The 26886-nt window shown below is 50.9% G+C and overlaps 1 protein-coding gene across 7 annotated transcripts; it reads right to left on the reverse strand.

Moving 5' to 3' along the window:
* On the reverse strand, window positions 1-26880 carry RRP1B (ribosomal RNA processing 1B). Of its 7 annotated transcripts, none has more exons than XM_074324574.2 (17): window positions 26656-26879; window positions 19105-19187; window positions 17554-17611; window positions 16228-16313; window positions 15809-15870; window positions 15329-15458; window positions 14388-14452; window positions 13774-13955; window positions 11333-11427; window positions 10638-10735; window positions 9623-9642; window positions 8812-8937; window positions 7543-8279; window positions 4868-5023; window positions 3516-3579; window positions 2340-2540; window positions 1-696 (listed from the first exon to the last, which is right to left on the reverse strand). In XM_074324574.2, the coding sequence occupies exons 1-16, from the start codon at window positions 26771-26773 to the stop codon at window positions 2347-2349; spliced, it is 2274 nt and encodes a 757-aa protein (XP_074180675.2). In that variant the 5' UTR covers window positions 26774-26879; the 3' UTR covers window positions 1-696; window positions 2340-2346. The 7 variants fall into 7 exon arrangements, with proteins under 7 accessions (XP_074180675.2, XP_074180665.2, XP_074180671.2 ...); XM_074324564.2 differs by lacking the exon at window positions 26656-26879 and adding an exon at window positions 26227-26573 and having other exon boundaries at window positions 8812-8940; XM_074324570.2 differs by having other exon boundaries at window positions 1-2540; window positions 8812-8940; window positions 26656-26880.
* Between the last annotated feature and the right edge of the window lie 6 nt (window positions 26881-26886).

The following is a 26886-nucleotide window of genomic DNA, read 5'->3' on the forward strand; positions in this document are numbered from 1 at the left end:
TGAGGGCAGAGAGGTTTGTTTTTAATTGAACTTGGCTTTGATGAGAACTGACACAAATTGGTCATAAACAAAGTCCTTGCCAGCAGTCAGGTAAATTCAGAGAAAACACAAAACTCAGAAGACGGACTCAAGCTCACATTCTTTCCAGCAACAACAACTGCTCTATACTCTCCGTTGTGCTTTCAGTTCAGCACAAGTTAGAAAGGGCAACACCTTGTAAGGTGTGGCACCGAAGTGTACAGATGGCGCCGTACAAAACCCCTCAGATCACCAGCATCAGATTATCTTCTTTTTTGGGCTGCCAAGTCCCCTCGGCAGTTGTACCTAAGAAAATAACGCGCATCAAGTAGAAAACGGGTATTCTAAATACACTTTCTTTACGTGAGACACCTTGTTGTGCGTATAATCAGAATTTTAAAAAATTGTTTTCTTTCTTTGTAGCCAAAATTTAGGCATTAAAAACAAGCCACAGCAAACCTACCGAACTCACCGACGAGGTGGAGTCAGTGAGGAGTGAGGAGAGAAGGACAGAGGGGCCCAAGTCACACTGTCACTTCAGGGCCCGAGTGCACAGGCTGGTGTCAGCTGGAGGTGCTTGTACGGGATATTCTGCGGTGCCACAGGGGACAGTGATACAACGGGGAAAGGTCACGGCGCTCATCAGGAGGACACGGGCCGCTTTCGCCCCAGAATGTCCTGCTAAGACAACATTGTTGGCTTATGGGGCCCGTTTGGCATAAAGACCCCTCATCTTTTAAGCTGAAATTAAAGTTGTTAGAAAAATAATTTGACCAAGGATAATGAAACTCTTTTTTAAATGAAAAGTTAAACATATTTCACTACTTAACTCTCTTCACGCTGTCAGGTCTGGTTTCGGACGTGGTTTAAGCACATACTGATCACAGGACACTAAAGCCATGCGCACAACGCACTGCCTCCTTACGAGGACTGGCTGGCAGCACAAGACACGTTTTCATGGCCTATCCTGACAAACCAGTTACGGGGCAGACGAAGGGCACGGCTCCCTGTCCTTGACCCAGGGCCCAACGGGCCCAGACTGTTCAGTGAGGTTCGCAGAAGCCACCCTGGTTATGTGATTAAGGAAACCAGAGTCAGCTCCTCGACACCCACTGTGTGGGGGCTTTCACTCCTAGGAGGCCCGAGATCCCTGAGCGGAAAAGGGTCTGGGGGAGCACGGGGCACCTAGGAGGTGACTACAGGCCCCCAAGTCACAACTCCTCCTTCAGGTCTGCAAAGTTATTGCGTAAACTCAAGAAAGAGCCGAGCTCCACTGGCTTTCCTGCCTTGAGCCTGTGGCTTGTCCCTCACTGCGATTTGGGGCAGACGTGGCCCCCCAAGCAAGGTGGGTGCACAGACAGTGCTACTTTCCCCCAACTGAAGTCTGTGTGCCTTCCATTCCCCATCTCTTGTAATTAACTGAAATTAGAACTTTATAAAAATCTGTGAGTGCAAGCTTCAATATTTCAGACATAAGGTAGCTATGAACAAATAAATATGCACAAACAATTCTTAAAGGTTGCTTATTTGTGCCTCCGAGTGGCAGCTCAGGTCTGTAGACACTGCCGCCACGCCTCTGGAGATCTAAGGTGGGAGATCTGCTTCTGTGGACGCCAGTCATTTACTTAGGTCGCTGGCTCAAAGGTTTATGGGTAAAGGGCAACCAGAACACAAGGACATGGGAAGATGAGTGGGCCGCCTGGCTGGAGTCCGGTGACAGCCAGGGGACACTTGCTGCTCTCCCCGTGAAGACACCTGGGGCTGGCTGAGGTAGAACGCAGGGCAGGCCCCAGGCCCGGGCTCTGCTCTCCCGCCCCACCCGCACGTCCAGCCCAGCTGAGCGCACGGACACAGGCCGGCACTGCTGACTCGCAGAACAGAGCCCCACGCCATGCACATGCCAGGCGCCGCACAGCGTGGGAACACTGCCCTCCACGCTTTTCAGGACAAAGACGGTTAGACAGCAGACAACCAGCAAGCCAGCCAGCAGGCAGACCCACTTCCGAGCACGCAGGTGCACACGCGGGCAGCTGACAACGCTAATGCCAGGCGCTCGCCCTGCCACACTTGGGGTGTCCTGAGGTTCCCCAGAATGTGGACCCCTGGAGGGCTCCAGCACACTTGATGTTTGCCGCAAAGGCTTCAACCATGATGCCCACATCCCCCGCCGGAAGGGACAGCCGAGCAGCAGCGTTGCAGCTCACACCGACCCTCGGACATACAATCCATGGGAATTTATAAAACAATAAAAAAGGCCCCACCTTTGCCCAGCTATAATTTAGAAAGTATTCTGTACAAAAGCAGATTAAAAAGGGACCTACGACTGCCCTAGAAGAAGTCCATAGCTGTTGGCCTTCTCTTCGGCGTGGCACTCAGCGGCTTCTTGAGCCCCAGGATGGTGCTGGCGGGGGAGCAGGTGGGCGTCTTCAGCACTCCGTGCAGCGGCCTCTGCTCGGGGTTGAAGGCCACGCGGGAGGGGCCTGTGGGACTGACCAGGATGCTCTTGTCCGTCTTCCTGAATTCTGCCCAATGGAAGCGAGTGAGGCCACACGTTAATGGGGGCCTCGTCCGTGCTATCAGCCTGTCTACCTGGGGTCCTGCCTTGGTGCCATCCCCAGCTCAGCTCCCAACATAGGCCCTGCAAAGGCCCGGCCCTGAGGGCTCTGAGGACATGGAGGTCACTAACCAGGCCGCTTCCCACGGAGGGCGTTACTCTTCCAAGGAAAATGCCCGGAGGGCCCCATGGACAGAGGGAAGCACCAGGTGGGGTGGGGGAGTTTATGGGACATGGACAGTCAGTGACGCCAAGGTTTAGAGGGTCGCAGGAGCCCTTCCTTCTGGGTCTGCTCCTCCTCCCACCTCCAGGGTGAGCCGGCTGTCCATCCTGATGGCCACTCACCTGCACACGAGCGTGCGTGCACACGCACACACACATGCACGCACACACACTGACACCGACACACATGCACGCACATGCATGCGCGCACACATACACAGACACACGCACGCACACACAGACACACACTCATGCACGCACTCACATACGCAGACACACACGCACAAACACGAATGCACGCACTCACTGACACACACGCACACACTGACACACACGCACACACACTGACATATACGCACACACACTCACACTGACTCACTCACGCACCCAGTTACTTGTCCCTGAAGAGAGTCAAGTCTTAAACTCATCATATACTTTTAAAACCATTGGTCTCCTTTGAAAAACAACACAGTGACTTGTACCAGCGTTAAAAGCCCCGAGACAAGATGTCCCTGTTTCCCTTCTCTGGGCAGGATAGTCCAGATGTAGGTAGGGGCGGCCATAGCTGACAGGCGAGGTGGTTACAGTACTCCAGGCAGGTGGGTGTGGGAAGACAGCCTCCAGAAGCCCCAGGAACCTTGCCCCCGGCCACCCCACTCCGCTCAGCCAGGGGCCACCTCTGCCCTGGGACAGCTGCGGCTGCACGAAGCCTGGCACTCACCTGCAGTCATGTTTCTGTTCAACCCAAAGGTGACCTTCTTGGAGCTGGACGGTGTCTTGCTGAGCTGCAGAAGGAAGAAAACTGTAACCGGAGGAGTAAGACAGAGGCCGAGATGCCGGAGTCCCTGAGCACTCAGCTGCCTGCCAGCCGCGGGGCCTCCATGTCCGCCTGTGGGCTCATCAGGACGGCGCTGGCGCCCGGCCCAGCATCTGAAGCGCGTCTGCAGGTGGACGCGCCAGTCCTGACGGGCAGGCAGCACCAGCACCGCTCTGCAGTGCCGCCCGGTGGCTGGTTGCGGGAGGCAGGGAGAGTGCAATCACCATGTTTGAAACCTCCCACGTTACAGGACGAAGTTCACCAATGAAACGTTATAAGCGAGTCCCAGTCATTTTGTCCCCGAGTTCTGAAGTTTTAACTTGTAAATGCATTGATTAGACTACACCTATAATGGGATTGAACTTCCGTGGGTAATGATTTGCATTTCCCAATCTTTTGTGCACCAGAACTCCAAATTGATTCAAACATTCTAACAATTCATCAAAATTAACTAAGCTGGTTCCTAGCTGAAAAACTTTTGGGAGCTGACCCATTTTGCATTATGAAGCACTTTCTCAAATCCCTCCCGGAACCCAACGTTTCTGTGTGAATCCCATAATTCTGCCTTATACCATTTTCGCTTTAACATCAACATTCTATGAGAGGAACGTGGCTTCTGTAAGCCTGGTGTCCTTTAGCAAATGTCCCCAAAGTATCGTGTGTGTAAGTGTGAACACAGGCAATGCTCCCTGCTGGGTCAAGGCTACTTAAATGGTACCTGCTTCCTTCTCAAAATGCCCACCCACCTGGTGGCCTCTCCAGCAGGGACAGCCCAGGCACCTGTCCCCACACCTCCACCGAGACCGTTACCTTGCACAGGCACACCCAGACCAGCCTCCCGTGTGCCTCCGTCTGCACTTGCCCCACCTTCTGGCGGCCCGTGGCGGGGCCAACCCTTTCCTTCACGACCCCCCACCCAGTCTCCCAGAATAGTGCCCACCCTCACCCACCGTGACGGGGGCAGCACTAGCTCCTTCTACCACCCTGAGCACCCAGCAGTGTCCTTGGCAGGCCCTCCCCCGTCCCTGCCCGCCCCCACCACCCGTTTCTCCCTCTCTCCTATTCCTGTGAATTCTGAGATGGGGCTCTCCGATCCGCTGCTGCAGAACGCGTCATGACCACACCTGAAGAACCCTCACCAACCCTTTGGGGTGGCTGCAGAGCAGCAGACCCGGCTCCTCGAGCAGGACCCCGCGTGCGTGGACAGGGGCAGCGGTGCGCCCCGGGCCTGTCCGGCATGGCGCGCGTGCGTATACCTGCACGGTGAGGCTTCCAGAGGCTGGGGAGGTGCTGCTCTTCACTTTTCTGCAGAACAGGGGCTTTGGTAAGAAAGGAGTTTGGTCAAACTTCACAAAATCATTCTCCGTCTTCGGCTTCTTCCTCTTCAAAGGGCTGAAGGGGCCACTGCTCCCCTGTGTGAGGAAGGGGCGAGATGACGGGAGGTCACACACAGAGCCCACTGTGTGGCACCCCCACAGGAAGCGAAAATAAAATGATGGGCGTACAGACACAACCGGGGGTGAGGCCAAAGATCGCAGAGTGTCAGACGAGATGCTTTTATCAGCTGAGACAACGCCGCACACCTGCTTTCTGGAACTGGGTCTGCAAACACCTTTGCCATCAGAGTGCAGACTTCACGCACAAACCACCACCTCTCCACCTGGGCACTGTAGCAACAGGCCCAGTGCTTGCCTGTTTTCAGCCACAGGAAGCCGTCTTTATTTGTCTTCCAACTCAGGTCCCATGTTCTGAAGACTTCCCCCTTCACAGACCATCTACAGCCAAGCGCCACTTAATGATGGGGCCATGTTCTGAGAAATGAACTGAGGCAAGCTCGTCATGTGCAAGCGCTGCAGGGACACTCACGCAAGCCGAGACCACAGCCTGCCACACGCCCAGGCTATGGGGCAGCGCCATGCTCCTGGGTGATGAGCCTACACAGCATGTCACTGGGCACTGTAGGCAGTTGTCACACAACGGCAAGTATGTGTGTATCTGAGCATAGAAAAGGCACAGTAAAAATATGGTCTGAAAGATGAAAAAACGGCATCTGTACAGGGCACCTACATGAATGGAGCCAGCAGGACCGGAAGCTGCTCTGGAGAGCAAGTGAGTGTGAGTGTGAGTGTGTGAGTATGACGGCTGGACATCACACCACCGTAGACTTCATATACACTGGACACTCAGGAGACGCTGCGTTCATAAATAATATTTTTCTTTCTTCTATAAATTAACCTCATCTTACTGTAACTTTTTTACTTCATACACTTAAAAAATTTTAAACTTTTCAACTCCTGTGATAACACTTAGCTTAAAACATAAACATGTATGGCTGTACAAAAAGATTCTTTCCTTATATCCTGATTCTGTTTTTTTCTATTAAAATTTTTTCTCTGTTTTTAAACCTTTTTGTTAAAAACTACGACAAACAAACACACGAACCTCGGCCTCCACAGGGTCAGGGGTCAGGGTCAGGGTCACTAATCCCACTGCCTTCCACCTCCACACCTTGTCCCAGGGGAAGGGCTTCAGGGGCCATGCCGTGTGCAGCTGTCATCTGTGACAATGCCTTTTTCCAGAGAAAGCGCTAGGACGTTTGGATGGCTATGACGTCACTAGGCCACAGGAAGTGTTCAGCTCCATTTTAACCTCACGGGACTAAGGGTGTATAGATGGTCTGCTGTGGACTGAAACTGCTATGCACGCGACTGAACTCAATTTCTCATTTCTGATCAACGACACCACTGTTCGTTGACAGTGTGGCATGAGACAGCACGAGTGACATCCTGGCTAGCTTCTGCAGGTCCATTCCCAGCAGATAAAGAACGTTCATTGGGTGTTTTATAAAAGCCCTGCTCTAGTTCTGGGACCCTGGGGTCTGGGGAACCTGGTGCTGCTACCTTGGCAGCCTGCTGCCTTTCCTGAGCAGAACCCACCGGGCAGACCCAGGAGCCCGCCCCCTCCACCCCCCCAGCAGACATACAAGACACATCGCCCCTTCTGGGAGGAAAAACCTCTCGTGACTGTGACTTATTTAGCAACCATTCCAATCTTCTGAGAGGCTGCAGGGGGCAGAGAAATGAGACACAAAGAAGGAATTTTCTGATATTCTTAAAGAAAGATCGTCAAATGAGAGTGAAGGGTGGAGGCTGCAGAGCCAAGGGAAGGTGACACAGCTCGTCAGGGAAAGGTCTAGGATTAGAGTGAACTGCCTGAATTCCAGTGAGTGTGCTGCTTTCCCTAGCTAAGACTTTGTATGGCCAGAACCCGACTCAGCTAACCACGCAGGGATCCGTTAGAAAAGCGTGAAAGCAGCGTTTGGCCAAGGCCACCCAAGTTCCCCTCAGTGAAGAAAGGACTCATGTCACAGCCACTGCAAAACAGCACGTGCAAATACAAGTGCTGGACGGGGGTGAGCAAGTCTGTGTGCAAAGGGTCGCTGTGGAGTGACAGCAGCCAAGGACAGCGTGAGAATGTGCCAGTGGGCTATATGCCCACCATGAGTGCAGACGCAGCGGTCAGAGTGGAGGCTGTGGCCAGCGAGCCGGAGCCTGGCTCTCGGTCACATAGGGCTCTGGGCAGCCACCTGCAAAAAAAGTCTTTTCACTAAAAGGATGACAGAGAACTTGGGCCCAGCATTGGCCATGAGTTGAAGAAAAATAAGACCAGCATTTGATGGAGACACTTGTCTGCCTGTCTATACCACAGGGCAGTGTGCCTGCCTTGGCCATGGGGACAATTCTCCCAGCTTGCTGTGGCCTCAGAGTGAGTACCCTGGTGGAGTGAGGAGAAGGTTGATGACAACTGTCTCGGCCACCGAGATGGGTCACCTGCTGATTTCCTTGTTGGTAAAGATTGTGATGAAGCACGACTGCTCCTTAGGCCGGAGGTCTGACCTGCCCCCCTCCAGCCCTGAACCCGGCCGTCTTACCAGAGCCTGGACGAGCTTGACTTCGGATTCCAACACTTGGTTGTGTTCTACCAAGTTCAAGTTCAACATGTCTTTCATTCTCTTCCTCTTCTTGAAAATGGCAGTTTTCTGAGTGGACAGGTCGTGGAGGTCAATATTGCTGGGCTCCCCCTTCCTTTTCTTCAGTCTCCTGCCCTGGGGAGGGGTGGCCGGGCAATCCCCTCTGTCCGCTGGGCTCACTGGAGGGCTCTCCTGCCCGGGCGGGGGCCAAGCCAGTGTGGACGGGCTGCTGCCATTGACTAGCGGAGCCCCGAGTTTCCGCTTCCGCTTCAGGGCTGGGGCTCCATCGGCTGGGGAAGCTTGGGGGGCAGGCACCCAAGCATGCCCACTACTGGGGCCACCTTGAGACAAGTCCTCCAGAGGTGACCCTGCTGACTCTGTGTTCTCTCCCTGGACCCTCAGGCTCCTCTTCCGGTGTCGTTTCTTCCTACTCTGCATGGGGGAGCTTGAAGGGGGGTGCTCCCAGCCGCTCAGCTCCTGAGAGTTGGGAGCGGCTGCTGCCTCCAGCACAACCACACTCAGCTTCTGGGCTCCTCCCGGAACTGCTTCTGGCTCACTGTCCCCATTCTGTTCGGGGGACACGGCTTTGACCTCGGACCCTAAACGTTCAGGCTGGAGGTGGTTCTTCTTCTTTTTCCGTTTCCTCTTCCGAGTATCAACTTCACGCTCCTCTTCCTCAACAAGGAAGAACTTGTTTCCTAGAAAGACATACAGTGTAACCAGGTGCCCCAACGCCATGCAGCTAGCGGGTCTGGCAGGTTATTTCGGGGCCATTAAGTGGCTGACAGGAGTCTCCCGTTTTACCACCAAGAAGGGTCCAGCCCTTCGCGATGCACTTGAGCCCATTTCTCCCTTTTCTCAACTGTAATTAGAAACCTTCCTCATGCCTCTTTTAACATAAATGGGATTGGGATATATTCAGATTCCCACTAATTTGGAAGGCAAAACGCACAGACCTAGGGTGGTACGCAAACAAATGTCCCACAGGGTAGTTTATACCCAGCATCTCCACATCCTCACGGCCCCAGAGGTGCCTCCAGGAGTCAACAAAGGCTTTCCGTTTAGGGGACGTGGGTGCCACAGAAAATCAGACCCTCGGAAACAACCTTTACTTTTCAGGAGTTAAAAGTGACAGCTTGTGTCTGTGATGCTTTACGAAGACATCTCTCTGGGTCCCCAGCGCTGCCTGCGTCTTCCACGTGTCTCGCCGCTTCCAAGCTTTGCGCTTACCTTTCTCTTTTTCTGCACTGGTTTTCTCCAGAAGTCTGGTTCCTCTTTTCTTCTGCCTTCGACTCATAGCTTGATCAGCTTGATGGGCAGAAACGTCCTCAGCAAAATGGACCTGAGGTATAGTGCCTGCTGGACACCACAGCACACTGTCAGCTTCCCGAGACCCTCACCACTGGCCCCAGGGACCAAAGAGCCACACCCCTCCCACATCAGGGAGGCAGTTTTCACATCACTTCTGCCCCCCCCCCCCCCCCCCCCCAGTTCCTCACTACCTCTCCAACCCAAACCTCAAAGCTCTGAGTGAGGAATTTGACTTAAGACAACTCTGTGGCTTTCTTGCAAGGCAAGGGACAACCTCGGGCGACATCACCTCCAATTCAATCCCAGGGGCTGGGCAGTGCCACCCACATGCCAGCCAGGTCTGCACACCCCAGTGGCCCCACCGATTTGCTCAAATGTAACCAAATTTACAGACAGCAGCTTTCCCCAGGGGACAACTGAGATAAATCCCCTACCCCGCCCCTGGGGTCTGGCCCTTGCCCTGGCACTGGCAGGGAGGGACAGCTTCGCGTCTGGCTCAGCTTGGGTCCCTGGGATGGGGTGGCGAAAGAAGGCCCGCCATTGTGCTTCTTCCCAGGGCTTCTGCTCAGCTGAGCAGCGAGTGGGTAACTGATGGTCTCTCCAAGGTAAAGACGACTATTTCCTGTGTTTCCAATGTCTTTCAATCTGGCTTTGTCACATTTGGCGTAAATGCCTCAGTGGCCCGTATCTGGTAAGAACGTCCTCAGTTCTAACCCTCACATGTCCTCACCTTCAGAGATATGCTGGAACCTGAAAGAGAAAACAGAAGTTCATGTAGCAACCCCTTCTTTCCGTCTCCTATAAACATGTGCGCGGAACTCTGAAAACACGCGGTACAGGTAATTCACGTTCTTTTTCTTCTAGAAGGGGAAGCTAAAGAGGTGGTGTGATGTGAAGGCCAAAGTCGCCCTCGGCATCATCTGTCTCCCCAGGACTCGCTGCTGCTCTGAAGAGTCTGTCCAATGAAGCTGAAGAAATCACGCTCTTCTTGTCTCGTGGCTTCTTAGGGCCGAGACGGCTCAGGTCTCTGCCTCTGCCCAGCTCTCCTCTCCACTCACCAAGTGGAGAGATGCCAAGTGCGGGTTTGGTCCCTGCGATTCTGTGCGTCAGGACACAAAGGAAGTGTGGGCAGGTGTGGGGACTCGGGGGCAGGGCCCGGGGGAGCGGACACGGAAGAGTCTGGGCCCAGTGCTGCACCTGGCGGCTGTGACCTTGTGCAAGCCGGTGACCTTCCCTCCCTACACCCAAGTGGGGAAATCACAGAAGCCGCCTTACGGGGGAGCTTGTGTGACGGGCTCAGAGCAGTGCCCGCTCTCATGGAGGGTGACCCAGGCAGCTGCTGTACGTCAGCGATCCCAGCACCACAGGGCTCTGTGCTGAGCTACGGTGTGGCCACGATGACACCGAGAGCACGGCAGCAGCGCACTGGGAGGAGGGAGTGGGGCAGACGGCTACACCAGGCAACTCCTGAGCGGGACAGTCACCGTGCAATTCCTCGGCCTATTCACGTCCGACATTAGCACCAGATTGCTTGTACATCAGCAGGAAACAGCTAAGTGTGAGGAAGGCTGCACTGGAAGAATGGAACTTGAGGGACATTTCAGTTTATATATGTAGATTGTGTTGCTATGAATAAAAACAGGTGATAAGCATGGTGACAGCTGTCCTACACCATGAGATAAATGAAAGGGCTGGACCTGAACGTGAATGAGAAGCAAGCAGGACCCTCTCACCCTCTCACTTACTTTTTGATTAGTTTGGAGAGACGTTTCCTGTTGAAGGGTGGGATGTTTCTCCGGTTGGTTATTTCCAGGAGTCGGTTAGCAACGGCCTGATAGTCAAACTGTGTGAGAAGAAAAATGAATGTAAGCCCTCAGCAAAGCCTCCGCTGACCTAGGAGAACCCAGCGGAGTGGGTTCTGGAAGCTCTCGGCAGAGGGCCATCTGGACAGCGTGTTCTACGACCTGGCAAACGTTAGACCTCTGAAAAACCCGTCTACTTCTCCTTGGAAGAAGCCAGCTATAATTCTCTATCCTCAAAAAAAAAAAAAAAAAAAAAAAAAAAAAAAAAAAATTGTGGTAAAATATACTACATGAAATTTACTTGGGTGTGTACCTTTGTAAATTTAATCTAAATGTCCAGTTTGCATTTGGTAACATAGTAAACTTTATTTGAAAAGTACCACTGAGCTGGCTTTGCTATATGGAATAGAACAGATCTTACAAATTCGAGCCAAAATAAAGACTGACGTCTTTTAAAATTCCATCATATCAAATTTCTTTCTCCAATAAGCTCATTCAGTGACGGCAGTCACTGAGGGGATGAAAAGGATTTGACACATCAGGCCTTAGAGTTTAATTAGCTCCGATTCAAATTCCCAGTTAGCCAGGCCAGTCCACAGCAAATCTACATTCTATAAAAAGCAACAACTGCCACCAACCTGGAGAAGTGGCCCAGTGTCCTCCAAGTTCCCACCGTCGTCTCTCTCACCTCCATCGTGGATTCCGTCTTTTGTGGAGTGGTATTTGCCCTGTGCTATGAAAACACATCCAAAGACAAAACTCTTCAATTACACAGTGATGACATGACTAGTTCCAAAGAAGCCACCATCTACTTAGGTGTCCCTCAGTGAAAAAGAAAATTCTGTAAAGAGAAAAACCATGCAAATATAATTTCCCAAAGATGTTTTGGTGTTTTAGTCCCTGGATGTGAAAGGAATCTGAGCCTTAGTAGCCACACATCATGCCCTTCATTCCATTGTGAAGCCTCCACTGCCTTCAATGCTGCCTGGCCAACCCGTCCTTCCCGTCAGATGGTGGCCTGGACGGCAAGCTCCCGGGTCAGCGCTCAGGTAGTGGGGCAGGTGCCGTGAGCTCTGGCCTGCGAGGAGCCGCCTCGGCAGCCTGTGGCTAATTCCAGACAGCTTAGGGCCGTGGTAAGTGTCCGGAGCGGTACACTAACTTCACGGAGCAGCCTCAGGAGACACAAGCTAATATCAACACAACTTTTAACATTTAAAACATAATTTATAGAGCACTAAAGCCCATGAAAAAGCAGATAGAAATCACTAATGACAACACGCCACTTTTCAGAATTGGGCTGTTTCTGGACTCCTGTGAGCGCGTTAGCGGTGTGAGCCCGTTAGCGGTGTGAGCGTGTTAGCGATGTGAGCGTGTTAGCGGTGTGAGCCCGTTAGCGGTGTGAGCGTGTTAGCGATGTGAGCGTGTTAGCGGTGTGAGCCCGTTAGCGGTGTAAGCGTGTTAGTGGTGTGAGCCCGTTAGCGGTGTGAGCGTGTTAGCGGTGTGAGCCCGATAGCGGTGTGAGCGCGTTAGCGGTGTGAGCACGTTAGCGGTGTGAGCTTGTTAGCGGTGTGAGCGCGTTAGCGGTGTGAGCTTGTTAGCGGTGTGAGCCCGTTAGCGGTGTGAGCGTGTTAGTGGTGTGAGCCCATTAGCGGTGTGAGCGTGTTAGCAGTGTGAGCCCGTTAGCGGTGTGAGCCCGTTAGCGGTGTGAGCCCGATAGCGGTGTGAGCGCGTTAGCGGTGTGAGCGCGTTAGCGGTGTGAGCTTGTTAGCGGTGTGAGCCCGTTAGCGGTGTGAGCGTGTTAGTGGTGTGAGCCCGTTAGCGGTGTGAGCGTGTTAGCAGTGTGAGCCCGTTAGCGGTGTAAGCCCGTTAGCGGTGTGAGCCCGTTAGCGGTGTGAGCTTGTTAGCAGCGGTGTGAGCCCGTTAGTGGTGTGAGCGTGTTAGTGGTATGAGCCCGTTAGCGGTGTGAGCTCGTTAGTGGTGTGGCCTCAGGGCACAACCAGAGGGGACAGCAGGGCCCATGCTGACCAGGTGATCCTGAAACATCCTGAGCGGAACTGGGACAACTGTGGAGGCGCTCGCAGAACAGTGAGACAAACGTGGTGACGGGGAGGGATCCACATACAGCTGTCACTGCCACACAACATTTGCTCAGGGTTTTTATTTTAGTTAATCCATCACTTACATGGAATTTAAAATTAAAATGTTCCTTCCTTTTTTTTTTTAAAGACTTTTGTCTTTTACTGATTAAAAAATATATGCTCAATGTAGAAAATTTAGAAAAACAGACAAAAATATAGAGAAAATCACCCCAAATTCTGCTACCTAGGGCTAACTATTAACATTTTGATATATATCCTTCCAGAGTTTTTAAGGCATGCATAAATGTTAAAACAAACCAGGCTCCTTCTACATCGAGTTTTATGTCCTGCTTTAAAAACCATTACCAAGCTTCGTCTGGTCATTATTTTTGAGAACTCTGCCTGTCGATGGCTACGTCACAGGGTAAGCGTGGGTGGACCCTGACCATTCACCCCAAGCTGGGCACCAAGGCACCGTAAACCACTGCCACAGCTTTATGGGCCTGCACTTTAAACGCACGCTCTCTGCACAATTGCACGGGTATAAAACAGCGCCGAGAACGATGTCAGTCCACAGTGGGCATTTAAACACCCAAAGAAAAAGAATGCTGAAGAAACGCAGAGGTCAGAGGGCTAGCTATAGAAACAAGTGTGCATTCACACTAAGTGCATTCGATGTCCCACCAAGAACTTTCTGCCGTCTGTGTCTGCATCATGATGTTTACAGACACGAAGAAGCCAAAACGACAAAAACAAAATCCAAAGCAGCAGCAACAAGGAGACTGTCCCGCCTTCTGGGAGATCCAGAACTGTGTGTGAGACGCAGCACCCTGAGACCTGGGATCCTCCCCAGGGGCCCCCCGGACAGGCACAGGGTGTCCAAGGCAGAGCCATCTGTGATGAATTTCAGGTTACAGTGAGCCCCAGCAAACGTATTCAAGTGTCTGTTTGATGAGGACTTTACCTACAAAGAGAAAGGCTATTCAGGGAAGTTTTCTTACCCGTCTTCTTTTTACTGAATGTTTTCGTCCATGTCACCTCGTTTTCAGATGTCTCTTCTTCAAAGAGGTTGCTGTCATCCACTTTAATCTTCTGTTCCTCCACTGTCTCTTCAGGTTCAAGTGGAGACTGATCTACAATGACTTCAAAAACACCCCTAGCTATAGTCTGCACCACTGTATGGCTGGGGGGAAGCAGAGCAAAGAGGATGCGATTAAAACCCACGGTGTGGACCTCGTTAGCTAAGGCAGGTAGAGGGAGGGCTAAGGAGCAGGGCAGGACCAGCACACGTCCACGTGGGCCTTCCAGGACCCGGGGAGGGGCCAGCGGGTGCGCACTCCCCCGCAGCTGCAAGGAGCCGGCCCAGTGTCTGTGACGGAAGCAGGGGGACCATGGGGGACGAACTCCCTGTGTGGAGGGCGTTAAACGGCCAAGCAAGAAGAGCCGGATCATGGCTCAAAGCTTCCAATGTCCTGCCGATGGGACTTAAGAGATTGGCTGTCCTCGGCTGGACAACCATCCCAGTTTGACGTGTCACTCTTCCCAACACGAAACAACCCCCTGCCCCACTTACATACCAACTGAAGCAATAAAAACAAACATGGGAATCACTTACTCCTTAGTCTTGGCAACAATTTTGCAGAATGGATCAATAAACTTGAGATTCTGATCTGCCAAAAGCTGTAATTTAGAAATAAAATAGGAAAAAAAAATAAGGGAAAAAAGCCTTTTCTCCTTCGTGACGTGTCCTTGAAAGAGGAAACAGTTGCTCTTTTCACATAGCTTGAGTCAGTCCGAGTGACACTTATCTCACAATGCCCCAAAACACTGCATGAATTACCCAGACGCCCAGAGCCAGGCCAAAGGTCGCAGCTGCCCTCCAGCCACGAGGGCACCTTGAGGTGGTGAGCAGAGAACAGCGCCCACTCCGACCGACAGCTCCAGGCCCCCTCCTCCATGGAGCAGGTCGGTACGGACACTACCAGAGGCTGAGATGAAGCGATTATGTTTTTATACAACACTTAGACTTTCTTTTACTTAAAAAAAACCACTTGTTCACTGCAGAACACTTGTGAAAGAAAGAAGTAAACGCTGCTCACAATCCCAAATCAGATAATCACTTGCACGCTAAGGCATGTGTGTTCCCTCTGCAGCCCTTGTCTATTCGTATGCGAATGTCTACTTAAAAAAGTCAGACCTTCTGCGCAGCTGCCTGCTCCCTTTCCTACTGCTTTTACAAACTCAGGATCCTGCGCATTTCCTCATGTTGGGTTCTTTACTGCACTAGGTAGGTGGCTTTCAATAGTTTCCTAAGGAAGACTCCATGCACTTCCCTAGGGCACGAACCCGTGTCGCTGTGTCCATTAGCTGCAGAGGACATTCTTGGCCGGGCAAGGATGGTATGAAAGACAGGGCGACCCAATGCATGCTCGGCTATTGCCAGCAACAGACCACCTTCCACGGCCAGCTCACAGGGCACCCGAAGAAGAGCCGACGCCTGTGCATGCCAGCTGTGGCCCCACCCCACCGCTGCTGGCACAGCAGCCTGCCGCTTACCTCTTTCCCTCCCACTTTGGACAGTTCATCCAGGTAAACGTCAATGAGGTGGAATTTCACTCCGTTAGGAGACTGACTCTCAGGATGCAGGACTTCCTTCATCAAGACACTAAGAAGGAGCTGGACTCGGCTAAAGAAAACAACACACGTGGCCGTTAACGGCAGCGCACCAACACTTCTTGCCCCTATGGAGATGTGACTTTCAGCCTCGTGCTACGCTGCACGGCAAGCTGGGGAGGCCAAGACAGTTTTACGAGGCAAGAAGCGCCACTGAGATCAGTATAAAGTGCCAATCGGCACGTGTGCTCAGCTCTTGCATTCCTCCACTGGATTTGAAGTTCCGTATGGAGAAGGACGTTTTGCTTCTCAGAGTTCAAAAGAGACCAGGCAAGTCATACCTGACTAACTGAGAGGCTTGAAAAACACTGTTTCATTAAGAGTTTTAAGGCCACCAAGTGCTAAGCTCGATCGTTTACCAACCTTTCTTCCCAGCCATCCTGCTTCAGGGCCTCAAAGGACTGCCTCAGGACCAGGCGGATCAGCTAGAGACAGACACACGTGTATTACAAAGGGAGAGCAAGAAACGCTGGTCAGCTCAGCAGAACGAGGGGACCAAGGATACTGGTTTAGCCTGGATCCCGCAAGTGACAAAATACCCGCAATAACCGTATTTAACTTCTAGATCATAAGTGTTAACCAAAGCCCCCCAAACTCATCCCCGACAGCGGGAGAGACGACACATGTCCAAGGCCGTCCAACGCTCACTGGCTTTCCTCACGCTGAGCCTGGGACCACAGTGCTTCACAAACAACTGTCCCAGCGTGTGGAGCTGCTAACATGCTCCTGCACACGCGCAGCTGCAGTGACTTGGGGTGGGGCGGGGGGCGCGCTGACCTTACCATCTGGTATCTGTCCAGGCGCGGCGTGTCCATCTCTGTCCACTCTCGATTCATCGTTTGCCAGAAGGTCTGAATGAACAGGTGCTCTGCAGCAAAAAGGCTTTGTTTTGAAATGGTTGGTTTCAGGTGAACATATTACCAGATAGCAAGAAGGCATCGGCGAGAAACAAACTAGGACGATTTGTCATTTACTTTTCTCAAGAATTCTTGGGTAGCGAGACAGTTTGATCAATCATTAAATGTGCTCAATAATTGCTTTTACATGTAAGTAAAAGCATATTCTAGTGACAGGAAGACTGGTCATAGCGTAATGCTCAGCCAGTATGCTCTCTGCGCACTCTTTTTATCCACTGCAAAGCCATGTTTCTAGTAAAATCAAAAGATTTCCTGGGCCACGTCCATGGGCCTTTTCTGCCCACCTGTACCTAACAACCCAAAGCCAGTGATGCTGATGGGCACCTGGGCGGTCCATGGAGAAACTCTGCTTTTTGTTTCATGTGCAGTGTCACTGGGTGAGCTATAAAAAACATTCTACATTTTTCTTCTGAGCCACGAAGCCAACACCTTTTTGCCCAAAAGTAATTTTTGACTTTTTTTGTTTTTTTGCTTCACTTTTTGCACAAATCGTTCTTGATACATGAAAGCTGATACTACATTCCATGTGTAGCATCCTGTTTGTTATGTCGGCTGGGACCCTGCTCAAGTCCAGACAACCATGGGGAGCAATTAAGGCCATGAGGACACTTTTCTTCTTGGGAGCGGTAAGCAAAACAAACTACTTCTGCTGTCTCTTTCTTCCTTTGTAAGTAACCAAAGCCTGAATGTCCCAGAAATAATTTCTCCTTTTGTTTGTTCTTTCTGGTAGAGGGATTACTTTATAGTTTATATATTAGCAGTGATGACTTTATATGGCTCTAGTCTCGACGAGGATAAACCCGGCCCCCAGAGGTTGCTGCAAACACTGGCATATGCATATACAGCTTCTAGGAGTGTTAAATAACTCAGATGTTGGAGATTCTGGAAGGTTATTATTTCTTAAGACACTTTTCGGAAATCTCTGAGATGCCAAATACGACACTCCACAAGACACCTCCTTCCCATCTAACAGAGTCAGGATGTCAGCTTAGCATAGCTTCCCCCCAGGACCAGTTTGTCGCCTGATATCTACGCACTGGTAGCCAGCCCCAGGTTCATGTGAAACTAGCCCACTGGAAAACGGAAGCGTGGAAGCAAGGAGAAGAAACAACACGGACCACATATCCTAGGCAAGTTACCAAATCAGACGAACGAGGAAGTTTTGAGAGTCATGAAAAGATCAGGACTTACGGGCCTCTGAGTTGTTAACAACATGGATGAGTTGGGAAATAGTGTTCGCTAGTTCCTCCTGCAAAGGTGGGGTTGGGGAGAAACATCGGGGTTATTTTGTGGCAGCACTGAGATGACAGCATCACGGCCTGCACCTCCTCCCGTATCTGTAGGGGAGTACGAATCTGTACTTCTGTTTGCAGTGTCACTTCCACTAAGAAGTGTGCACCTGAATATCTGAATTTTATCCAATGTGAAACCCCCGCTTTCAATGGACTACTGTCCCAGCTTAATATGCCTCTGAGGTTTAAGACGCATGTTGAAAAAAGTATGTCTAGTTATCTGTTCAAATGACCTACAGACAAAATGAATTAGCTGTCAACTCCTGGCTTTCAAAATATACCAAAACTTAAATTGAGACTTTCTCCTAATCCCCCCTAATAACGGAAACACAGGTGCCCCAGCAGGGGGTGGTCAGCGGCAGTGAGCCGCTGGGACTCTGACCATGGGGCTCAGTGTGTGGAACCAGAAAGCCGCCCCCAGGAGTGCTCAGAGGATGCTGGGCAGCACTGGTCAACGGCGCCCTCCCAGGCTCTGTCCGGGCAAAGTGCCACCAGAAGAGTGTGTCCAACTCAGCGGCAGCACGCTCATCTGTGCCGAGAACTCAGCGGTCTACGCAGACACCCGCCTTGGGGAGTGTCAACCAAAGAACTGTATGAGCAACATAAGAAAGGACCGATCGTCGTGGGTGTTACCTGCAGTTCCCGGGGCTGCAAGTCTCCCTCACCCAGTTTAAATCAACTCCCGGACTTGAAAACGATGTTCCTGTGTGTGTTTTCCCTCCACTAACGCTGTTGGCTGTTACTTTTGAATGTGATTTAAAAATATTTTTGCCCTGTTATCCTACTCAAAATATGTTCCGCGGAGTAAAAGCAACACATCAGAGCGAGTTATCACACGGCTTGGGGGAAGTGGCCAAGTCACGCATTAAAACCCAGACAAGTCAAATCTGCCTGCGACATTTTACACATGGGTGGGATTCAAATGGCATTTCAAGGCTTACCCCTCTGCTCTGCTTTTGCACATCAGAACAAAGCTCTTAAACAGTGAAAACCATTTTCTTACTAGTTGTGCTGGGGCCCAGGTGCCCACGCACACCTGTGCCGACCTCAGGGCGGGAGCAGTGAGCCCCTGGCCCTGCCCGGCCCGGCGGCTGCCAAGGCGCAGGCACCCACGTAACCGGCAGAGAGGGGCCCAGGGCACTCCGAGGACTTTAAGACTAGTGCCGTGGCATTTCTGACCACAAAGAAAAGGAAACAGAAACTTCAAAATAAGCAACGTAAAACCTATCATGGAACTAGGACTCTGTGACAGAGAAATAATGAATCTTTAATTTATGTCTATTTTTCATTATTTGAAAAAGGAATTAACCTCAATGCTTGGACACTGCACCCCATTCCATATGACAGAGGTGACGCAGGGCACATTAGGGGACAGACACAGCGTGAAACGAGCAAGCCTCCTATCCATCTCTGCCCAAATCCAGCCACGTGACAAAGGGAACTCTGTTACCTGCAGCGGGGGGTCATCCTGCACCCACATGCAGTAGAAGAGCCCTTTCCATATTTTCAGAAGTTCTTCTTGACTGAAACCGCCTAGAGGGCAAAACAGCACAAAAATCTTATTTTAGAGTCCTCACAGTTTCTTTCTTGAAGTTTAAAAATGCCACATAAACAGTGAAAATACCACATACAAGGTCTGACAACTAAGTTTGCGGACCCATCTTAGAAAAAGCACTACATACCTCATTGCTAAATATCACTACAGTCACCTTGGAAGTACTCCCCTTGGGAAGTTATGCACCGACGCCAGCACCCAGTCCACCCTTCAAAGCAATTTTGGAACTTTTTCTGGAATGGCCATCAGAGCTGTTGTTTTACCCTTGATGTCCTGAATGTCATCAAAATGCTTCCTTTCAATATTTCCTTTCTCTTTGGGTAAAGAAGGAAGTCATTGGGGGCCAGGTCAGGTGAGTAGGGAGGGTGTTCCAATACAGTTATTTGTTTACTGGCTAAAAACTCCCTCATGGACAGTGCCGTGTGAGCTGGTGCATTGTCGTGATGCAAGAGCCACAAATTGTTGGCGAAAAGTTCAGGTTGTCTCACTTTTTCATGCAGCCTTTTCAGCACTTCCAAATAGTCAACTTGGTTAACTGTTTGCCCAGTTGGTACAAATTCATAATGAATGATCCCTCTGATATTAAAAAAGGTCAGCAACAGCACTGCAACAAGTCTGCGAACTTAACTATCAGACCTCGTACGTTTTCATTGTTTCACCTGCAAATGCTTTTTTTTCTTTATTGAAGCATCGCTACAAAAGCAACACACAGAAATGACGCAGTTTTACCAGCTGTGGGGCAGGGCGAGTGGTGGCCTGTTCTCATTATCCAAGTCGCGTAGGAAGCCAATGTCATCACAACGGAAAACGCACGTAGCGGTCATGAACAACATGAACCCCCCCAAGGGCCTCCCTCTGCACATCATTTTCATTGCTCTTGCAAAGTCAAATCACAAATCTGAGAAAAGACGCAGGATTTGCTGAAGTCCCAGATAAGTAGCCCCCGGGAAACTGGCAAAGCTTGGGGACATTTCTGCTAAGGTGACTCTTTTGAGGCTCCTGCAATGAGGTCACACCTGGCTGTACCGGCATCTCCCTCCCTGCCAGTTACGCTTTTCACTTCATTTTATTTTCAGTCTTGCGTTAAGTGGCACCACCTTGGTTAGTCTCGTTCTGACTCATTATTGAAGCTCTCGCTCTCGGCCTGTACCACCCACGACCAAGGCACAAGTCACGCACAGGCTTCCATTCTCCTGGGTCGACCCCACGTGTCATGGAATCATTAATTGCTGAGTGACATAAAGAATTATAAAACGAGGTAAGTGTACACTCCGGGAGTGTCCAAGCCCGTGGAGAACAGACAGAACCCGCAAGTCTCAATGCATCTTACCACCAATGGTCTTGATCACTCTCTCAGGAGGAGACAGTAGGAAAAACCGTTCGGAGCAGCAGAACAGGATCAACTAGGAGAACGCAAACGAGTGTATGTGTGGACCAATGTGATCTCGGTGCCCCGGAAGGTCATTAAAAGGGGACAGACGGCTCCGTTTGATGGACTGAAGTTTATTTAGGGTTCAGCCTTTCTAGGTACTGATTTCCAAGTCACCAAACACCTTTCTTACGGTACCAGTTTTATTACGGTGCATTTTGGTTCTTTGTGGGATGTTCTCACTTAGAAGCAATACACCAGAAACTATAGTAAAATTAGTTTATTTAAGTGCATTTCCTCTAGAGGTCGGGCAAGCGTCTCACCGATTGGTTTTCCTCCCCTCCTGCTGCATGTGGGAAGCTTCCTACCGAGAACGCACACAACTAGAGTGAGCGATAAACCCAAGGGCAGGCACTGAGCCAACTGCGGCCATGGCCACAGTCACTGTCACTGGGCCTGCGCGGATGTTCACTCACCTTAAGGCTAATGAACTGGTGGATCCAGGCAAGGGTCACCAATGGTGACATTAGATGAAAAATAATCAAGGAACTTTAAAATGGACAAACCAGACCACCAACACCCAAACCCACGGATGTATCTCAACTCACAAAGGCCAACAACTATTCATTAGACGCCGCATGCAATGCAACAGGGAGCACACAGCACCACCTGCTAAGTCTTCTTACAAAAACAAAAAAGCTAATGTAGGGGTTCAGAATGAGTCACCCCAAGATGTGCCTCTCTGGCACGTGGATTATTTTGAGCTGAAGGCTCATGAGAAACTTTCACCTCGCCCTTAAATTAGAGGCCTTGCTCATAATAAGACCCAGCACCAGAAATCACCTTCTGGCCCTACCCGCAGGGCGGGGCAAACTAGTAATGACTGGACATCTGCTCTTATCGCCTGCACTGACCTTCCTCCCCTCTGAAGCCCCAATGAGCTTCCTTCACCCTGAGCTCAGAATGTCACAGACACCTCGTTTCTTCTTTCTGTCTCTGAACCTCTCCTGTATGTGGGGTCTCTGACTCTCTCATGGATGTGGGGTTTCCATGCATATGTGTGTAATTAATTTTTTTTGTTGTTAATCTGTTTCAGGTCGATTTAATTATTAGACCAGCCAGAAGAACACTGAAGGGTAAAGTTTTCTCCCCTGCACTAACTTGCATCTTATCAGATCTATTGATACCAGTTCGCAGGAAATACAGGGGACACAGGAATATGTCAAAGGAGACCAAGGGATGTAGTAAGCAAAATCCCCAAGGTGGGAAATTACAGGATGAATGACCCAGTTTCTCTAACACATAAATTGCAAGGAAAAGAAAAGATAGGTAAGAACTGTTAGAAGTCTTAGCAGACATAGCAACCAAATGCAATGGGTGGGTCTTGCTTAGATTCTGATTTGTCATAAAAAATTTACGAAATGATGGGAAAACCTCAACAGCCTGGGTATTTCATATTAAGATTTTTTTAAAAAGGTGTGATAACGGCACTGTGGTTACGTTAAAAAGAGTCCTTATCTTTTAGAGACACATACTGAGTATCTGGAAATGAGATGACTGGGCTTTGCCTCACAAGGATTTAGTGGGCAGGAGGCAGTGGGCAGATCAGACAGACTGGCCAGGTATGGATAAACACCGGAGTATAGTAGCGAATAGGCTTTTTGTGTGTTTGATAGTCCTGAATTAAAAAAAGAAAACCACTACATGAATGTTATCATGAGCTCTTTCCTCTTTTTGTTTAAAAAACTTCATCCTGAAATTCGAAAAGCACGAACATGATGAAGTGTTAAAATGACATTGGCTTCTGCACGATGCTCGGTACTGGGCCCTCCTCTCGCTTTTACAGGGCAGCTATGCCGCCCTCCCTGCAGCGCTGCCCACCTTTAAGGCAGGGTCTGTGGAAGGAGGCAGTGGTCCGGGCGGGACTCACCCACACGAGGGACGAAGCGAGCTGAGCTTACGCCAAATCGGCACGAAGTCCCTTAGCTACAGGGCTGGTTCAGAGTGGACAGACGACCCCACCGCAGACCAAGACCCTCTTCTCAGGCTTGAGGAGACTGGAAGAGAGGACAGTTCGTGCCTGCACTCAGCCACCTTCCCACACGACGGGGAGCCTGTGAGAATGAAACCAACCGGGGGTAGCAGAGCTGGCTATGGACAAAAGCTGGGTTCTGGGGCCTCCAGTGGGGCACCTGCATGAAGCTGTGCTCCAGGTCTTTCCTTTAAAACTAGTGTGGCCTGGCTGTGTTGTCAAGTTGCAACTGAGAGTCCTAAATGATAAAAACACATTTTTATTGCAAAAAATTCATCTACTACACCAACAGTTGTACAATCAAAAGTTCCTGTTCACTGCCTCCCAAAGGGATCATTGTTACCTGCCCGATGTGTCAGATCGCTCCTACACACTATGTGACACAGAAATGTAATTGCGTGCGCGTGTGTAACCTAAATAGCATCACATGTTCCACATATTCTGTATTCTGGCCGTTTCCCTTAAAAACAGCAGTGTATATTTGTCTCTAGATGGCTCTTCCAAGGGCACCCGCCCATCAAACCAACCCTCAGTGATAATCTGACGTACCCAGTATCTTGGGACAACCCAGGTGTGCACTAGGCCACATGATGATGTGCTTCTGTAATGCTCGACAGATTTTGACACAGTCAGTGTGACATCCTGGCCAGTGGGCAGGAAAGGGAATTGGACGTGAAAGCATATTCTGCTTCATCCTACGGGAGACAACAAAGTACAGTGGAAACAACCCTGGGTCAGGCCTCAGTTTGCTACTTACTAGCTGTGCAGTATTAGAAAACTCACTAACCTCTGGGCCTGTTTCCTCACATATATGTGAGGTTTGTGGTTAAGGCCAAATAAGAGCACATTTGTAAGAGCAAAGCACTATTCGATTTGTGGGTATGATGATTGTCTTGTGTTCTCTACCCACAGGCTCTGGAAGCTCTTTTCCCTTTTAAAACATCTGTTTTCAACATATTTACAGAAATCACTTGCTTTCACCCAGTAATTTAGCTGGTAAAAACAAGTCACCAATTTTTGAAACATTAAAAGCAAACAAATTTCCCTTATTCAATGTCTTTCAAAACTTTGAAGGTGAAGTACACGTCTCTAGTTTTGTTCCAGTTGCTTCTTGACCTGTCTTTTCTTCTGGGGGTTGAATTTCTTAAATTTAACAACCAAGTTTCTGCCAATATAGGCTTAGTTCAAAACGACCGAGGTGAAAAGAAAGTGAGACGTGGATACAGGAAATACCAACAAGCTTTGAAGTGAGAAAATTCACCTGTTCTCACCACCAAGGAGCCCAGGAACTGTTTCAGGAGGGGGTGGAGTGTATATTCAAACCCATACCTGTGTCACAACAGCTGCAGCTCCTGGTTATTATAACTGGGTCGAGAGACCCCCTAGCTATCGTATGAAAAACACTAATTTCCCCCATTACTATCACTGAATCTGAGCCCCACCAACTGTAAGATGTAGTTATTTTATGTGCCACGAAATGAAAGCAAGAATGCAAATGAAACTGTCACAAAGTTAATTAAGATAAATCCTAATTTTAGCAGGTGTTAAAGTTGCAGAATCGATCAAATAGGCAGGGAGTGTTGTCTGTTTAGTTCACTGCTGATCACCAGTGCCACCAACAGTGTGCGCAGTGAGAAGAGCACACAACAGGCACTCCATGCCCGACGCCACAGACCTGGATGAGTAAATAAGGACACGTGGGCCAGCCCGAGGAAAACCATGGACAGCGACAGAGACCATTCCATGACCACACACTCAGCACCCATGGTGAAAGCACGCTGAGGTGCTGTGAGCAGCACAAGGGTTTCTCATTCAGTCTGGTTGTGTAGGACACAGCTCCCTGGGCCATGCTGGTGTTAGGAAAGTTGCGCTCCCCTGGCTGAGGCAGTCGGTCACCGGTCGGCTGCTCATAGCAGCTCTGGCCGGCCGCTCACGCTGGCCACCGGCGGCCCCTGGCAGCCCACAGCAGCCCAGCTCCAGGGAGAACTGTTGTTCACAACCTTAGCTGTAGAGGGTGCAGCTCACTGGCCCAGGTGGGAATTGAACCGGGGATCTTGGTGTTAGGAGCACGGCGCTCCAACCACCTGAGCCACCGGGCCGGCCTCTCATTTGTTTCTAACATCACAAAGCTGTCTGTGCTGCTGGAGGACCGCTATATGTATCTGTTAGTGTAAACTTTAGATTTCCTAAGACAACATGCAAAAAAAAAAAATTTGACGTTGTCAATGAGATTAAATGCCAGGCCAAGTACATCTAAACTTGTGTTTCTATTTTGATCGAGTACAGCTATGGCAGAGATCATGTTAATTTTGTCCCACCATCACTGTCTATGACGTTTACTTTGCAGTCGCTTTCCTGAAGACCCATTATACTCTGTGCAATGAACAAGAGATACCAGATGAGTAACTGTGGGTGTTTGGGGCGCTAAGCAGACAGGGCCCCTGGGCATGACAGAAAGGCAACGGCTGCAAGTGTTTGCATGAGCATTTCAGACCCTGGACGTGTTCAGCAAAGGGGTTTGAGCAACAGGCTGTCTGGCTGTCTCAGCACCATATGTACTGCATCTGGCCTTCTGTTCTTGTAAATAGCCAGGACCCCATTTGCCTGGATGTGCTTCCACTTTCAGCTAAGAAAACAGACGGAAGCTTACAGTGTTTTGGGGGAAAAGTGACACATTAACAGATAATTAACAAGCAATGCAGCTAAGTGCTACAATAGACACAAACTGCATATTCCAGAATCCTAGAGGAGTGGGGGTGAGATGACAGAGAAAGTGATGCTGAATATTGGGAGTGGGTCAGGGGTGGAAGTCTTTTCAGCATCAACAGAAGCAAGGCAGACACGTGATAAATGGGGTATCGTACACTAGGACCCAGGAATGCTTTGCTGCCAATGGAACAAGAAGCTGGCACGTAGGGGATGAGCTGGGAACAGGCTAGGGAAACAGATGACCTGAAGACTAGGCATCCCGGAAGGTGGGGACGCCAGGTCAGTAGCACGGCTGAGCTACAAGTAGCTAAGGTCGGGCTAGAAATTTAGGTTTAAGAACCTTCAGTGTGTCTGGGGTACCTGAAACCATGAGAGTAAATGAAGTCTGTCAGGGAGACCCCTAACAAAACTGAAGCCAGGAAACTTTGGTCTTCATTCCTCTTACTAGCAGAATTCTCATAAAATTGTATTTTCTTTTCCGAGTGGTCTTTTGTGATTTCTCTTCAAAATAAACTAACAAAGTCAGTACTGGCGGGGGATGATACCCATTCTTTCAAGTAACCTCTAAATATGTTAGGAATTAAACCACACGATATCTCAGTGCAGCAGAAAGCACTTTAGGCGTGCGTTGGGATCTACAGGACACATTCTGCACCCGGCAAAGGCAACCCTTCAATGGCCCCCCACTGCAACGCCCGGGGGCCCGGGCGAATGACTCCATTTTCAACTTGATGCCCCACCCCCCTCCCCGCTCCGACTCACGCTCGTCCAGCCATTCCTCCCGCCTCCGTTCGAATCTGTGGGCCTCCCCGCAGAGAGGCCTTCCTGGCCCAGCTTGTGCAGAGGAGCGCCCTGCTTCCCTGATCCCCAAGGCCTCACTACGCTCCTCAATCTCGGCGTTAGTTACCTCGCCGCGCCCTCCGCCCCAGCTTCACCAGCACGAATTCTTCGATAGGAATTGTCTTCTCTCCTGTAACTGCAGCCCCGAAAGGCGTCGTTCCAATGACGGCGCGCATCAACGAGGAGCACGGCATAAGCCAGGCTGAGCCTAGCACGCGACGCACAGGGCCGGGGCGGGACAGACGGGGTCCGTTCTCAGCTTCCCCACCCACCGTGACCTTCCGCAGGCTCCCTAACCCCTGCGGGCCTCAGTCCCTCCGCCGTAAACCCAGACTGGACCCGGCAGGAAGCGGTTCCCACGGCGCGCACACACAGAAGCACGCGGCAGGCGCCAGTCCGTGCCCGACGTTTCCTCGCTCTCCGGCGGCTCGGCCCAGGCCCGGCCTTCAGCCCCGACCCGGCCGCCATGTGGCGGGGCTAGCCGCCGGGCGCCCACCTGTCTCCCTCTGCGTCTTCACGCTGATGTACTGGCGCAGCTTCCTCACGGCCCGGTCCCGGATGCCCTTCTCGTGGGACGCCAGCCGCTGAGCGAACTGGATCTCGGCGGGCTGCATGGCGGGGGCCCTCGCGCCCGCTGGAGCATCCCCGGCCGCAGCCCCCGGCGCCTCTGCCTCGCGCCGCGCGGCTGCCCCGGCCACGGCTGCGCAGACGGCGGCGGGGGCGGGGC

Source organism: Rhinolophus sinicus, chromosome 17 (genome assembly GCF_057876585.1).
Source record: "Rhinolophus sinicus isolate RSI-liver-muscle chromosome 17, RSI-T2T, whole genome shotgun sequence".
Lineage (NCBI taxonomy): Eukaryota > Metazoa > Chordata > Mammalia > Chiroptera > Rhinolophidae > Rhinolophus > Rhinolophus sinicus.